Consider the following 16,950-nt stretch of genomic DNA (forward strand, 5'->3'; position numbering starts at 1 on the left):
TAAATATGTGTGTGTGTGCGTGTGTGTGTGTGTGTGTGTGTGTGTGTGTGTGTGTGTGTGTGTGTGTGTGTGTGTGTGTGTGTGTGTGTGTGTGTGTGTGTGTTGGTGCCAAATTAGAGAAAGTAGCTTGTTGCATGCAAAGAAAGACTGTGAAGAGCATAAAATAACTAACATTAACTTTCAAATAACTTAAAAACCAAAATATCACAGCAACACAAATCAAACTTATAAACATCACACGTAATCTAATGAGCAGTCTTTGCTCAGCCTAGTATAATTATTAAGCCCACTTGTGTGACCCGTCCATGAAAGGGGAAGAAAGGTTGATGTGCTGTTCGGAGTCCAGTGGTTCTTAGGCAGGCCCTTGCGACGCTGCCTTTTGGAAGGTTTTAGCCGTCTGCTCCAGTCAGGCCTACTTGAAGGTTGGTAGAGCTCGGATTGGGAGGAAGATTCCCTCGCTCGGTGAGTGGAAAGCTGCACCTTGAAGTTGAGCAGAAAGAGAGGTGAACTCCTCTCGGAGAGTTGAATCGAATGGATGAGTTGAAAAGAGTAAGTGAGCTGGACACCCAAACTTCTCCTCTCAGAGGTTTGCGTAGAAAGAGAAAGAAGGAAGGGAAAACTGGGCTTATATTGGCCTGGTGGCCTCATGGGGCATGGGGCCCAGAGGGACCAATAGAGGTTGAAACTTGTGTCTCCGATCAGATTTCACCCCTATGTGTGACGTTGAGGCACCTTGGGAGACTGAGTTCTGGAGGCTCTGGTTTGTCTCTAGAACAAAGAACATGTGCTCATGGCTTTGACTAGACATGTAGGCCGAACTGTAGTTCACAAATACCCGGTACCAACACCCCAAATGATCACTGTAAGAAGACTACTTGATCACTATAACAAAGTTATTTAACCAGCCTTTAGATAGGAGCGATTCTGTCGACAATTTGGACGGTTGATTACTTTATCCTTGATCACTTTATATGGTGTCCAATTAAATTTTTTATTTCTGTATGAATTTTCTTTGGTCTGCTCCTCAGATTGGAACCTGACGTCTTATGGTTCTCCATTTCCATATGAACGTGGGGAAGCAGCTCAAGTCCTGCCCATCACATTACAGCACCTCACCCCATCCTTCATCTCCATAATCGGAACTGGATGTGTTGCTGCTGCTGTGATGTCATCTGCTGATTCTGCTTTGATTTCTGCTGCTTCTGTCTTCACCTCCAACATATACAAGAACATCCTGAGGCCACAGATGAGAACATTGAATTATAAGATAATAGTTAGCATCTCAAACCTCTTCAAATCCTCCTCTCTACTTTTTCTCCAGGCATCAGACAGAGAGATTCAGTGGGTGATCTGAGTTGCTGTGATGGTGGTGGGTTTGGTTGGTACATCACTAACATGCCAGGAAAACAGTGTCTTACTCTTCTGGATTCTTAGTGCTGAAGTGGCCTACATCATAATCTTCCCTCAACTGGTCTGCGTCCTCTTCGTCAATATCTCCAATGGTTACGGAGCTGTTATGGGCTGTGTGATGGGATTGGTGCTCAGAGTTCTCAGTGGACTCATCACTCTGGCTGCCAGTTGTCCTCCACTTCCCAGGATGTGTTCCTGAGGATGGAGTTTATGTCCAGTACGCTCCAGTTAAGACCATCTCCATGCTGTCTGCCATTGCTGCCATCGTGTTGTTCTCCTATCTGACGTCTGTGCTCTTCAACAAAGGCCTGTTACCTGAGAAGTGTGACGTGTTCAAGGTGAAAGTCCAGCAATCAGCACGAGAGCTGACACTGGTACATGGGGCCAAAGAAGACAATGAGGAAGAGACACTGGAAAACACACGTCCTCAGACTGAGTCCTCAGAGCCAATGATTAGCTCAGAGTGTTAGAGTCCCTGAAAATCTGTTGTTTGAATCCTAACACAGACCAGGAAGTTCTATCACATCCTACATCGTTTTATGAGATGTTGTATAGGGGAAAATGAAAGAAGAGTTCTTTAAATTGCCATGTATTGTGGTACATTAATATATAATATATTTTGATGAGAAGTATTTGTGTTATCAGGTATATTATATCGGGTAAAATGTACCCGGCTTTAGTGATGGTGTTACTAATTGTACATTAGTGTTGTATGGTTAAGAAAGGTGGACATAGATGGCACTGTAATAAACTGTAAAACAACATTAAAGCAGAAAATGGCTCTGAACAAGAGAATACAAAGATGGTTTTGCCTCATGCCTCTATGCTCTTGTCCTAGGGGCAGGTGACGACATCAGCGATACTCAGCAATAACTGCAGTTATGCTAGCAGAACTATCGATGCTACCGAAAGCAGCGATGCAACTGGATGTAGCGATACTGCTGTGCACCCTTGGGGGTGAGCTTGTGTTGTGTTTCTGCTGTGTGAACGGGAATGTGGCTCCAGAGGAGGATAACAGAGGACATTCAGACTAAAAACATGAGGCCGTTTTGAATTGAATATGAATGTCGGGGCTTCCAGACTCTTGGATGACAGCACAGGAACAGTGTGGAGGCATGTTTGTTTTTACATCTGGACATCGAGGATACTTTATCTTGCGTATTAGAAGAGATTTACATTTTTCAGAAGGGAGGAGACCAAATAAAAAAAAATAAGTCTCTTCTTTGGTGCTGCCTTCAGATGCTGCCAAGCCAAATTCTCCAGGTATTCAAAGTTTGTTCATTTAATAAAGCCTTTTTTTTTTTTTTTACACATTATACCATTAAAAATAATCATCAGTGTTGTGTTTAATTACAGCACCGTCTTTTCACAGTTTCCTTACCGGAACTCATCACCTGCATGTTTGCTTCTGCTCAGGCCCAACAAAGTTTGGTTGCGCTAGTCTGTGCGTGGCAAGTGTTAAAAAATAAGGATTAAATAATAATTATAGTTATTATTATTGTTATTATTAGACCACAGCTTGGTTGTGAAGCGTTCTTTAAAACTTAGGAATCACTAAGTCCACTTTGTGAAAAGGTGTCCATCCCAAAGGTCTAATTCCCCCCACCCTTCTCTGGTGTTTTACCTTTGCGGTAAAAGGAAAACTTTGTATTTTGCTTTATTTTTGAAGAAATTGTACTTTCTTGACTCTGGGTTTGTACAGTCGGGGTTGAAAGCACTTTCTGTGGGCTAAGTCGCTTTGGATAAAAGCGTCAGCTAAATGAAAACGAATGTAATGTAATACAAAACTAAAGAAAAAACAATAGGTGAGCCAATAAGAGAAGAACCTTCGGCCCGTGACGTCACGACACCGCGCGTCTTGATAACAACCGCCCCCCCCTGCAGAGTTCCCCCACTCTGCCTGTACGACGTGTTCGAGCCCTTGACTGTGTATGAAGACGTTTCTGTACATAAACAGGAGCCCTGTGTGTGAAATGAGAGCGACGCGGAGGCCGGTCCTGCTGCTGTGGCTGCTCCTCTGCTCCGGGGCCGGGACCGAGGCCATAGAGCCCGTCAGCACCACTATCGCGGTCGGCGTGGCCGCGACCCTGACGGCGTTCATCGCCAACTACAGGAACATTTTCAACTACTTCTACGAGTGCTGCCACCCCGAGTGGATTGTGTTCAACCGGACAGGTAACAGGACATCCGGCTCACACAGGACTCCTCTCTACTTCCATGTCACCCTTCAACTGCTTTAAGCTAGCGTTAGCCAATGCTACATTGTCAGTTAGCTTCCCAAGTCCTGCAATGGTGTGACGTATATCACAAAACTGGCTGTTGTCTTCTGAATTGTTTTATTTTGCATTATTTTGACACATTTCCGGCTTTGCGATTCGTTGAACGCCGCCCCCCTGTTCCTGTCACCTCTTGATGACGTATGCGGAAGTTCGGCGTTGTGAAGGCGCTCGTTACTCTGGCGCGGGTTCACCGAGGATTTAATGCTGGTTTTCAACACGTAAAACAACGGATGTGCGGGATTTAGATGTCGAGATGATGAAAGTTGCACATGTATGTTTGCTGCTGCACGTTTTGTCGACGACCTGCCCGCTGGTCAACGCGTTCGATCCCTTCACAACAACACTTGTGATCGGTGCCACTTCGATCGTGGGCCGGAAGGTCTACAATTATTTCCATGAAAGTTGCGACCCGAAGTGGATAGCCTTCAATGCAACAGGTAAACGCGTTCACCTGCGATTTACGTGACATGAGGGGGTCGGATGTGTAAATGATTGTACAGTTTTAAATGGCAGCGGAAGTGCCCTGGCGTGAGTTTGGTTAATTTTATTCCGTCAAACCCCCGAAAACCAAACTGGGAGAGAAAGACACACACACTCTCACTGTCCTTCAGACCCTGTGCTTCATCATATTGACTTTCTTTAATCTCAGTTTAAAACAGCACACTCTGTCCTGCACAGGTTATGGGTTCAAAGAACAAATACACATGGAACCAAACACAATCCTCACGTTTGATATCATGAGTAAAATCTTCTGCAGTTGACTGAAGTCAGCCTCCTCCGGCTCTCTGCCTTTAGTCGGGTCTTCAGCTGCTGGTTTGGCAAAGATCACTGTCCTGCTGAATCATAAAATGCAGTGTTGTACCAATACGCAGAAGCAACCTGCCTGAGGATCTGAGAGCAGAGGGCAAAGTTTATATATATTTTTAATGTCAATTTAGAACCTACCTCTAAGGCCTGGCTTTTCTACTAGACTACTTTAACGCCATTATGTAAATTCTAGTTCAAAGCAAAACTCTGCACACACCTTTTAGCCTTGAAAGAGCAGCTTCAAAATTAGTTTGATGATACACTGGTTTGGAGTGGGGAGAATGATGCAACATGATGCATTCATTCACATGCCTTATCCTGCCTGTTCTGGCTTTATGTAACTTTGGTGAGTGGGCACGATCTCCAGTGAGAAGTGTGTAACTGATTAACCCAATTGTCAAAATCAGCTCCAGCACCTTTAAGAATAATGCTGAAAGTAGATGTTGCCTGCCAGGTCACAAGATCACAGGTCACACTTAATAGGTACTTACCTCACATATATTCATATTATTTAATTTAATATTCCCCACTCTTGCACCCTGTAAACTGCTGCTTCAATTTTTTTAATTTTTGTAAAGCCCGTCTACTGTGTAGATGCTGCCTGCCATGTCCCAAGAATTTCACTGCTCCAATGATGCTGTCATTGGTGCATGTGACAATAAACTTTGATTTGATTTTGATTTGAATTGTAGATCACTTAAAAGACTTGGTCTTTAAAAAACAGCTTTTATGTCCGATATTCAGTCAGGATAATTTTGAAATGGGAAAAATTCTAAACAGAGGCTTGCATTTTTTTAACATCATCCCATGCTGTATCATATACATGGGTGATATCCACAATTATATGAGTTAGGTGAGTGACCACGTAGTCAGATATTACAGTTTTTCTCAATTGGTTTGGCTCATTTCACGAAACAGAAATGACATTCTCAAAACTACACGTGCAAACCTCCAAACCACTGGGCACTTGTTAACAACAGATTGGCAGATCTCATTCCTTTAATCAAATTGCAATTGTATTAGCACAGCCTTGCACATGACAAGCACAATTTTCATATGATTTAGGACACCTTGCAAACGGTTAGGTACAATTGCCTTCAGTTAGCCCAATTACCAATTGAACATATCTTGCTGGTCTAAACTGAATGTTGCTTCTCAGTCTAGTGGTTGTTCTCTGCAGAACATGTTGGCATAATTTCATTGTTTACATCATCACCTGCACAATAGTTCACTCCACTGTCAAAATCTTTCAGGCACATTATACCATGAAAAACATCATGGAATATACTGTAATATGGATCTCTTGGATCATTTGCCTAATTTTCAGGTGCAACTAGAACTTTACTAATCAAGGGGGAGTTTCACACATCCGATCACCAATCACACAGTAAGTTTAGTTAGCTGACAGGTGCTATCCAGGGATTAAATGCTTCCATCAAATATCTAGAGCTTGACCAAGTTCAGTACAATTTATGGACCTGGAAGCACCTGGCCAGGGAAACAACCAAGGGCAACTGCCTGCTCGAGGAAGAAGAGGAAGAGGAGCAAGGGTGCGTGGTGGTGGAGAAGGGGGAGGCCGAGGAGGACCAAGACAACAATTTGTGCCAGATGAAATTCGGGCTACACTTGTGGACCATGTGGTCAACCATGGCCTCACAATGGCAGAGGCAGGTCGTCGAGTTCAGCCTAATGTACCACGCTCTACAGTGTCCTCTATCATCCAAACATTCCGCAGGGAAAACGGGTATGTGGTCAGTCAACTATGGAATTATTGATGGTAGAGTTAACTGTAGTATTCAAATTTATTGAACTAAAGTCAAAGTAAACAAGTAAATACAAATGGTAATAGTGTCTATTCCCACACATTTTTCATTGTGTGGGACAATGTAAGCTTCCACCGTGGACGGCTCATCAGGGCGTGGCTCACTGCCCATCCAAGAATCTTATCACCTTACTCCCCATTCCTCAATCCTATCGAGGAGTTTTTATCTGCGTTGAGGTGGAGGGTCTATGAGCATCGGGCTCAAAACCAGAGGTCCCTTCTCCAGGCAATGGATGCTGCTTGTGGTGTTGTCACAGCAGAGCAGTGTCAGGGATGGTTGCAGCATGCACGCCGATTCTTCCCCCGTTGCATAACAAGGGAGAACATCAGATGTGATGTTGATGGAAATCTGTGGCCAGACAGATGAGAGCGCGAGGATGAGCAGGAGAGTGAGAATGAAAACTAGTGAAACTCCAGCTTTACTTTAGTTTGTTACTGTATGTGTTGTTAGTGTAGGCTATACCTAATTTTAGTTTTGATGTGCTAATTGTCCCGCAGTATATTGTGCTATACATATTTTCTGTTACTGTAACCACGATGTATGGCAATTACTGTAACAATTTCCATGGCTGTATGACTGCAATAAAGTATTTTATGTGAAACCCTGAATTAATCTTTTTTCTGTTTACACATAGTATTCTGGAAAGAAAACATCTACTGAAACCATTCAGTGTCAAAGGACTGAGCCAAGATTGAAATGTGCACATGAGGGATATTTCTATGGTCCACTGCCATACTGACAAAACATCTAAACATTTTGACCTGTAGTGTTTAAACAATGCCAAAGGGACTTTTCATTTTGGGGGCACTGACTATTTGTCTGAGAAAAGGATTTAGTTTTGACTGATGAGTTGTCTGTTTTGGGAGAGATATGACCTTTTGCAGGTGTGCCATGGAGTTTTGCTGAACCATCCAGGTTATTTTGGCAAATGTATTTAAACCTTGGAGAATGTCCTTTTTCCCCTGAGAGATGAGCCACAGCAATCGAGAAGGAACTTTTCATTTTGGGGGCACTGACTATTTATATGAGAAAATGATTTGGTTTTGAAGCTTGAGTTAACTGTTTTGGGTGAGATATGACCTTTTGAAGGTGATCCATGTAGTTGTGCTGAACCATATAGGCTATTTTGCCAATTGCACTTAGTGCTCTGAGAATGTAATTTCTGTTTCGTGAAATGAGCCAAACCAATTGAGAAAAACTGTAATTGACTGTTTTTCCTTACTATGAAAAAACCCTGTTATCACTTGAACACAGAGCCCAACGTAATCCCCATGTGTGGCTCCACAAACTGTGAAACTTGTATAGTGTTTTATTTTGTGTGTGTTAGTCATGTGGTTCATATTTATCTTGGCAGCTTGTCACGTCCCAGGCACTTTAACCCCGTTTACACCTGGTAATAACATCCGTTTTAAATGATCAGATTCACAAGTGGCCAGCTCTCACTTCGAATGTGAACTCACCCCCAACACATTGAGGACACATTTGCGATCCGATCACTCAGGCCCCATTTAAACGGGGTCTGGGATCTACTCAGCTGACGTCCTCTGACTCGCTACGGTTTCAATGAACAAAAGTATCTTCCCACTTCTCAATGTTTTCAAATGGGTAAAATCTTATTTCATTGTAAAGCTGCACGGATTGATCCACTCAGTCCCTCCTGGTTTCGCTCTCTCCACCTCTCGCCGGTGCTGACACACAAACCTCGACAACAGACACATCTATAAAATCTGAATGGCTAAAAACAAATTTAATTGGCTCTTCTCACCCAGAAATTATGTACTTGTGTATTTGCACATCGAGCAGTGAGATCTGGAGACACATTTTGATACCAGGTGTAAACAGATGAACTTAGCACGGTCCACTTGTGATTGGATCTCTCAGAATGGATGATATCACCAGGTGTGAACAGGGCCTTCCATTGACTGTTGCTGCACAAATGAAGTTTGAGTTCTTATATATGAGTGTTTCCATTGTTGAAGCTGTCTCCTAATAACCAAATGGATTATGTCTAAATATTCAGAGAAAGATGTTTGAGTCAGGTGTTTGCAGACACTGATCCTGTTGACCTTCTGCTGTGTACCCTCTAGGTCTCGAGGCTGACCTGAGGAGTAAACTGTTTGGACAGCACATCGCGTCACGCATCATCTTGAAAGCTGTGGATGGGTTCATGAACAATGACAACCCGAAGAAGCCCCTGGTGCTTTCTCTGCACGGGTGGACCGGCACAGGGAAGAACTTTATCAGCAAGCTGATTGCTAATAACATTTACAAGGAGGGAACCAAGAGCAGCTTTTTTCATTTATTTGCATCCACGTATCACTTCCCACATTCAAGTCAATATGAGCACTATAAGGTATGTATGAGTCCAAATAAGACATCTTTCACTATCAGTTGAAACACAGTGTCATTGTTCTTTTTCTGCCTTTCTGTGTTAACCCGAAACTTGCTGCTGTTTCTCCCCAGTCTCAGTTAAAGGAGTGGATCAAAGGGAATGTCACCAGCTGTGAACGCTCCATGTTCGTCTTTGATGAGATGGACAAGATGCATCCTGGTTTGATTGACGGCATTAAGCCATTCCTGGACTACTATGAGAATCTGGATGGAGTTTCATATCGGAAAGCAATCTTCATCTTCCTCAGGTGAGAGGCTAAAATTTAGACCATGTCAGAAATCAATAGATTTTACATTTTCTTCCAAACTAGTGCATTGCACGTTCTAAACCTGCCTGTTTAGAATGGGCTGTTCTCTTGTCCTATGTTAATGCTCCAGAGCTACTTCAGAATTATTGCTTGTCATTAGTGAGTCCTCCTCAAACAGTTCTACAATAAACCCACTTTTTATTGCTGCTGGCTTTTGTGTGCAGAGCTTTTTATAAACAGTCTATAGTGCAGAGTGAAGTTAGAAAACGTAGCTTTCATCCTGCCTGGTTCATCTGCAACAAAGGTTTTATAGTCCATGTTTTTCATAAAGTGAAACTGAATTTACTTTGTTGTTGTTCACGTGTGTGGTTTATATATAAGTTGGAATGATTTATTTAACTGGTGTTATTTTTCATACATTACATGTTGGCTATTTAGCAATCAACACAATCTTCAGACCCATTTTCACAACTTTTTTAAATATAAGCTTTGCAGTTCAGCTCGACATAAAGTATTACAGCAACAGAATCAAAGTTGTGCTTTCGCTTTGAAGACAACTTGCGAAAGAGAAAGTGATTCAATGAATGTTGCATCCGTGACGGTGAAAACCCTTGAATGTCTGTCAGTCTGGTATGGTAAAATTAAAACTAATCACAGAGTTAAAATTATTTGCCGCCAATTTTGATTCGCGTTTGATCCAGTTGTCGACCACCACTCTGTTCAGAGGATATCGAAGAAGAAATGTTCAACACGGTCCACAGACCGAAGTGTGACAATTCTTATTAATATTGAATATAGGGGTGCAACAATGAATCGACGTAGTCGACAAAAATCTATGACAAAAATAGTTGCAGACGAAATGAATAGTCGATGATTTGTTGGTTACGTCATAGCCAAGGGGAAACATCCCAGGCTGAGCGATGAGACCAATACGGAAGTGCAAGAAGCTGCAGTTCACTCGGTGGCCAATTCCCATTGACTCCCATGTTGAAAAGCCTGACCTTAGAGCAGATTTAAACCTGTTTACAGCCTGGTTCAAAAACAATTTTAGTCTCAATCACTAAGTTCTTCCTTCGTGTTTCGTTTGTTTGTGTTGTCTTCATACAATTTTCCTACCTGCTAACAGATATTTCAAGAAAAATTTTAACATACTTTCTGATCTTCTTCAAAGCAATGCTGGGTCCGACAGAATCGTCGAAACAGCTTTAGATTTTTGGAATTCAGCAAAAGCTCGAGAGGACATCCAGCTGAAAGACCTGGAATCCTTGCTCTCTATGTCGGTGTTCAACGACCAACAAAGTAAGTATAAATTGCATGAAAATGTTGTGTCATTATCTTTCAGAATATAGACTTGATTTAAAGAAAAACATCTATCTCCCTCTAGGTGGATTTTACCGTACAAGTTTGATTGACAAGAACCTGGTGGACTTCTTCGTCCCCTTGCTGCCTCTGGAGTCCCGGCACATCGTCCAGTGCACCATGGCCGAGATGATATCCAGAGAAATGAAGCCAAACCTGACTTTGGCAGAATTAGTGGCCAAGGATTTAATCTATTTCCCCAAAACTGAGAGGGTCTTCGCTGCGACAGGCTGCAAGACGATAGAAAGCAAGCTGGACTACTACTTGTAACATCACCATGGGATGGACCTTCAAACACTGCACTTTTTAAAATGAGAACCCGCTCTCAGCCAAATGACTAAAGAGGGGGAGTCGAGACACCTGTAGAGGGCTTCTTCAGAGGTTTCTGTGTGAGCCCGTATCATCTTCTATGCTACATCTCGCTTACACTGAATGACGGGGCTAATGGAAGCACACAGTGCCAGCTGAATGAAGAAAACAATAAGATAAGACCGCCGTCCTTTGTAACGGATGAAGAGGTTTCTTCAGTTTTTTTTACGTCACACAACAGTGAGTTTTAAAGATGCCGTCGTTTTGCTGAGTCTTAAAGGTGCCCTGATCTAGGTTCGTGGTTTCCTGGTTAACACTTGCCTTAATTCTTACTGTTATGATTTTCGTAGTATCTGCTGTCCTTTTTATGAATGTCCACGAGTTCATTAGCCGTTGGACTGAAACTCTCACTGTTCAAATACGGAACTATATGATGCAAAAAATTGTATTGTATAATATCGGCATTACCAACACCGACTTTTTTTATGCTGCACGGCCACGGACTTTTGAAATCTGGTTTGGTTTGATACATTGCAAAACACAGTATGAGTGAGACAGTACATTATTGAAATTGTTGTGTACATAGTAAAATATTGAAATATCTAGGTGAACATTTTTCTAAGGATAATCATACAGAGCATCTTTCTACACAATGTCTGGAGCTGTGAATGAGCTCAGGATAATATAACTGCTACACAAAAAAATGTAATTTACCAAAATTATTTTTATCGTTAAAAAAAGAAATGCAGATGTTTCATGATTTTTAAAAGGAGTTAATATTATGCCCTAGTTTACCGACAATGTTTTTTTTAATCAAATCACAATACCTTTCTTTATTGCAGTTTTTTTCATAGTCATTCAAAGCCCTGCCTAAACAATTTGAAAGATTTTCTTATGTTGGTTTTTCTAAATCTGCATTGACACTTAAAAAAGCTTCAGCTAAATCTGTGCAGGAACTGTATAGCTGTGGATGTGAAGCTGACGTCTGCAAGCGTCTTTCCTAACTTTCTTGTTTAACACCACCTGGAAAACAAATCGCAAATAAAATAAGAAATTTTACCTTTGTCACTGTTTCTGATATGTACAGCACGACTCCTGGACAAGAGGGTGACGATGAAACCAACGGTCTTCAATGAGTGGGTTCTCTGAAAACAGCTGACTAGTGTTTATACTTTACTGTGAGAAATGTGTATTATCTTCTTCAGAGCCTGTTTTTCTAATGTACCTGCCAACAGAACCCATCAATCATCTATTATCTATCCTATCCTGAGGGTTCTTGGGGCTGACATTGATTGAGAGGCGAGGTACATTCCAGACATGTGTGCTGGATCTGAGCCACTCTATTAATGCAACCACAAATAGAAAAGTCAGGAACTTTAAACATATGTCTAAGTCCCTGATCACACGCCAGGCAGACTGTAGTCGGATCCATGTACGGACACGTCATCCCGACAGGAATAACTTTACATGCATGCATGTGTTTGACATGAGACCTTTTACTTGAATTTCAGACACGTTGGGGGGCACCAACACCAGAGACATGGGGGTCTGTATTTGTACATCATTATGATACATGTAGGAAAATGATAACTAATGTCTCACACCATTTACTTCTGTCACCAGTTCTGTACAACCTATTGCATCCAGCCTGAAACTTCAAATGTGAGACACTGTATTAACTGTAATTTGTAAAATCTATATGGTTTATGCTAACAGGCTCTTTATAGAATCTGCACTGATCTATATTCAACTTGTTTTAAGTGATGCACTAGCACTGTGTATATATACTGTGGTTCTAAAAGTATTTGGTGGACTGTTGTTAAATAATCAGCCCATCCCCTCTGACTGTCTCCTGCAAAGCAGCAAAACATTTCTCTATTTTACACGATCAAATCATTGAGCAATCCTCTGGCAGCTGAAACTGCAAACTCACTTCAGAGTTATGTAACAAATTAATCAAACAGCTGAACGCCACCGTGCAAAGTGCAAGTTCAGCTCCGAGGCTGAAATAAAGAAGAGAAAGCAACAGATATCATGGGGTGGATGCAGCTAGATGGCGCAGTTGTCCTGTGGCAGTAGAGGGTGGGGGGTTGCAGTATTTCACCTTCATATTTTACATGGAGCTGAAATACAGAGGTCAAATAGCACACCTTGGTAGTAAAAGGTCTTGATATAATAAAGCCATGAGGTAATTTGAGTATGAAGAGAAAGACCATAAATCCTGTACTGTTCCTATGAATCCGGAGGTTATTGCCCTGTTAAAGCTGTATCGCGGTTTGAAATACAAATGATCCACAGGCGGATATGTGGTGTGGTGCAGGAAGAGGAGGAAGAATCAGCCTGTGAGGTTTTCATCCTGTCTCGTGACTCAGATCGACTTTGGGCACATTTCAATGTTGTGATCACGTTTGTAGTTTTATAGCTGAATTACGGACAGCAGATAATAGGGATTCCTATTTCAGCAGAGGGGAGTAATGTGATTAGGCACAATGTTCAATGAACTTTATTTTGTTAATAACTGCAGCAACATTTCAAATATACCTTCCCTCTCGTCTGGTGAGTTGGCCCACTCGTTTCCCTCATAATCAACACTATGCCAAGTGTAATGTACCGTACATCTGCTCACATATTACTTTAGATAATGGGCAGTTTTAAATATAAGGACCCTGTTATACCTCAACTGGAACACAATAATCTGCCCGTCAGTTTATCTGTGGCAGCTTTGCCCTTGTTCTGACATTTCACTTTTTCGGAATACATTAACTACAGCTGAGTCACTTTCTTAATCCGCCCATTTCCAGTAAGACCATCTTATCATGAGCAGCTGTGGCTGAGAGGTTAGGATGAAGTCAGTCCACCTGTAACATGAGCTTAATGAAAGACTATCAGACAAAGCACTTGATACAGAAGCACTGTGTGAATGGGTGAATGCCAACTGTACTGGGAAGTGCTTTGAATGATCTTTCATTTCTTAGCCTTGTATATTAAAAAAAAAAGATATGCCTGAACCATCAACCAGTTTTCAGTCGTAAAAACTTGATCAACTTTTTAACCGTTATATTAAATCATGAAATATAAACAAATAACAAAGGCAACAAAACAAAAAAAAGAAAAATAATTTGTCGTCATTAAGTTTATTTATATCAAATGTAACAACAATTAAACCATTTTCTTTTCCTCTGAGCGTCCGAAAACTGTTTTGCATCCACGATCTTCCTGATGTTACGTTCATCTGCAGCTCCTTACTTGTTGCATCTTTGTGTTCATTGTGTAAATGTGAGTAACCAGACACAGTCCAGTGAGAGAGTCTTAAACCAGCAGAACTGCATTAATGCAGCCATCGTTCTCGGGGTTATTCGTCACCTGGGCATATTTACCTGGGAAGAAGAAGAAATTCAGTTACAACATGGTCACATTACAAACTATTATCATTAAGTATCACAATTTAAAGGATCAATTATCCTCCAAGCGGCTGTCATGTCCATTTAAACATCACCCAGCAGAAATCCAGTAGTCTACATACACATTTAACATGTTTAGATCCCTGTGCATCATGCAAATATCAATATCACATTTAGTCTGTAGTCGAAACGTACAGCCAGCGTCAAAGAGAACTGCAGCAACTAGAAGAACAGTGAGTCTAGCTACAGATGGTGTGGCCACCACAAAGCCCCCAACTCCACCTCACAGCCTAAGTTCACAGAAGTAGTTTCACAGTCATCACAAACGTGTGAAAGAATAAACAGATTACTGCAGTGCATCTGAATACACTGACCCACAGGTTTATGGATTCCTAGCAACTTGAGCACTTACCCCAGATAACTTTTCCGCCTTGTGTCACCAGGCCCAGCTCACTGACGTTGACTTCTATGACTGTTCCTTTGGTGATAACTCCCAGGGAGGTGTAGAGCGGTGAGGAGGGGTTCTTCTTCACTCCGAGGATGGGGAGACAGAACGTGGCCTTCAGCTCCGGATGTGTGACATGAGCCTTCTTAAAACGCAAACCCTGAAGTGGACAAAGGAGAACGAGATCATTTAGGCACCTCAATTAAAACAGACATGCACAACTGAACTTTAACTTTAAACCTGAATGCATTTAAAGAAACAGTGTTGCCATAGTAGGTTAAGTGTAGGATGTCACATTGAACTCGAGCTTTGATAAATATCTCACCATAGGTCTGATGAAACGCTCGTACTTTGGAGGTTTGCGAGTGAAGCCGTCGCCGACAAAGCAGACTTTTGTGACCATTCTCTTCCAGGCTTTCTTTTGTCTCTTTCCAGTTTTGATGACCTTCAGCACTTCTGTCTCGCCCTGGGCGCGCACCTTTGGCAGGGGCACCTCCCATTTGCCCTAAACAAAACATTACACATTTGTATTTGGATTACACACAATGATATCCCTTTCATTGAGTTAATAATATGTATGTATATAGATATGCTTCAGAATTCTACCAAAACAAGTGGGGAGACAGACAACAGTGGACACTTACAGCCTTCTCTTTCCTCTTCTGCTTGATCATGTTGGACAGAACCTTGGCACGGGACTGTCCCTCTCTGTCCAACAGGTATGCTGGCACTGCTCCCTCTGGCGTCTTATCGTCGGCTTTCTGTTTGGTCCTCCTCTGTTCGTGCATTTTGATGCTGTGAAATACATAAGTCATTATTGTTCAACTATTAGTTGAGTTCTAATGAGTTTGTTTTTTCTAAATCAACAATAGAACCAGCTCCGTTAGAGACAAACCCAACGTCTCCCCCTGTACTCACGTCTTCTTCATCTGGATCTTCTCTGAATGTCTCTGTTTGTGGTACAGCTTGGCCTTCAATCCAATCAACTTTCTGGCTTTGTGCGACCGCTCGTGGACCTCACGGCTCTCCTTCTTCCTCTTCCTCTCATGGTGGTCCAAGCGCTGGCCATGCCGCTTGCGGTGCAACTCGATATGCTCGTTCTGGGGCTAAAAAAGACAATACAAAGAAACATCCAATTTAATTCCATCTTGAGATGAATTGTAATAAATGCACAAATCTAGTTTCAAGTTCCAAATACAAATCACCAGGAAGGAGGATGTTTAAAAAGCTCTAATATGGATAAATCAGCTGTTTAATTGTGCTGGATCATGAACTTGAGTCAGGTTGCGTTTGCAAATTTAAAATATCTAACCTGGAGAAATCATTAAACTGTTCTTTCATATTAACCATGGGTCCCACAGTTAGTTTTCAGTATCTTAACTAGTGGAATCCCTCTCACTGAAATTCAGAATTACTCCTGTCATTGCAACAAAAATAAGTAACCATCTTGTGTGTGTGTGTTCACACAAATCAGAGAGCGGTAAAAAAGGACAATAAGACATATATATATATATATATATATATATATATATAAATATATATATATATATATATATATTGGAAAAGTATGTTCTGGTGTAGGAAACATTAAGATATCTCATTGGTGTAAAATATGGCTCATTCGTTGTGCCTGTAAAGACAGTGACGTTGGTAATTGGATTAATAGTAACCATTATAATCAGCAGCTTGTGTGGTATTGGATTATTTTTAAAAAACTCTGCGGCGTCGTAGCAAAGTGAGGGAATTCCAGTTTGTGACGGTTGCACAAATTAATACAATAAAGAAAACATTGTTTAATTGCAGTCAAAATCTATCAGTTCCTCGTTCACTGGTGAATTTGCCAACAACACGTCCCACAACAACTCAGCTGTTCTCACTGTTCTCCGACCGAGTTCATTTATGGAAACTGACAAAAACCCGAGTTTTCCTGCTCACACGCCGGGTTGTCACAACCGGATCTGTCCGTGACGACAAACCTCTCCCACATGAACATGAAGTACCCAGGAACACGTTCCTACAGACGGGAGCTCCGCACGAAGCGTCCCCCTGCCACATGTGAACCGAAGCTAATGCTAACACGGCATGCTAACTTCGCAATAGAAGTCAAAGAATGGAGCATAAAGCGGCCGCTCTCCTACCATTGTGTTGTTGAGGTGTTGATGTTACAGTGGAAATGTCGCGGCTGGTCCCAGTCGACCCAGACGCAGGTTACTTGGTGGTTTCTTCCTCGGGGCTCGGGTTCTTCAGGTGTTGTTTTCCCCGGAGCTGAAACTTAAAGGAAGTACGTCACACTGAGGCAACGACTTGTCCGCACATTTAACAGGGACGGCTGATCCCGACACAAGGCCACTGTACGAAGGGATTATAGTATCATCAATTAAAAATATCTATTGGGTCAATGATCACTGTTTTATTTTATTTATAGACAATAAATAATTTTCAAGTCGCTAATACTGACCGAACCGAGTTTGGTTTCGA

At 41.8% G+C, this 16,950-nt stretch overlaps 2 protein-coding genes across 3 annotated transcripts; one reads left to right on the forward strand and one right to left on the reverse strand.

Moving 5' to 3' along the window:
- Positions 1-3,297: 3,297 nt before the first annotated feature.
- tor1 (torsin family 1) lies at positions 3,298-11,685 on the forward strand. Of its 2 annotated transcripts, none has more exons than XM_061094117.1 (5): positions 3,298-3,585; positions 8,407-8,672; positions 8,783-8,958; positions 10,130-10,257; positions 10,343-11,685. In XM_061094117.1, the coding sequence occupies exons 1-5, from the start codon at positions 3,342-3,344 to the stop codon at positions 10,585-10,587; spliced, it is 1,059 nt and encodes a 352-aa protein (XP_060950100.1). In that variant the 5' UTR covers positions 3,298-3,341; the 3' UTR covers positions 10,588-11,685. The 2 variants fall into 2 exon arrangements, with proteins under 2 accessions (XP_060950100.1, XP_060950170.1); XM_061094187.1 differs by lacking the exon at positions 3,298-3,585 and adding an exon at positions 3,840-4,126.
- Positions 11,686-13,741: 2,056 nt separating this feature from the next.
- nsa2 (NSA2 ribosome biogenesis homolog (S. cerevisiae)) lies at positions 13,742-16,738 on the reverse strand. Its single transcript, XM_061089344.1, has 6 exons — positions 16,611-16,738; positions 15,391-15,578; positions 15,117-15,267; positions 14,798-14,977; positions 14,440-14,632; positions 13,742-14,003 (listed from the first exon to the last, which is right to left on the reverse strand). Exons 1-6 carry the CDS (start codon positions 16,611-16,613, stop codon positions 13,936-13,938), a joined length of 783 nt encoding a protein of 260 aa, XP_060945327.1. The 5' UTR covers positions 16,614-16,738; the 3' UTR covers positions 13,742-13,935.
- Between the last annotated feature and the right edge of the window lie 212 nt (positions 16,739-16,950).

This window comes from Limanda limanda, chromosome 1 (genome assembly GCF_963576545.1).
Source record: "Limanda limanda chromosome 1, fLimLim1.1, whole genome shotgun sequence".
NCBI classification, from domain to species: domain Eukaryota; kingdom Metazoa; phylum Chordata; class Actinopteri; order Pleuronectiformes; family Pleuronectidae; genus Limanda; species Limanda limanda.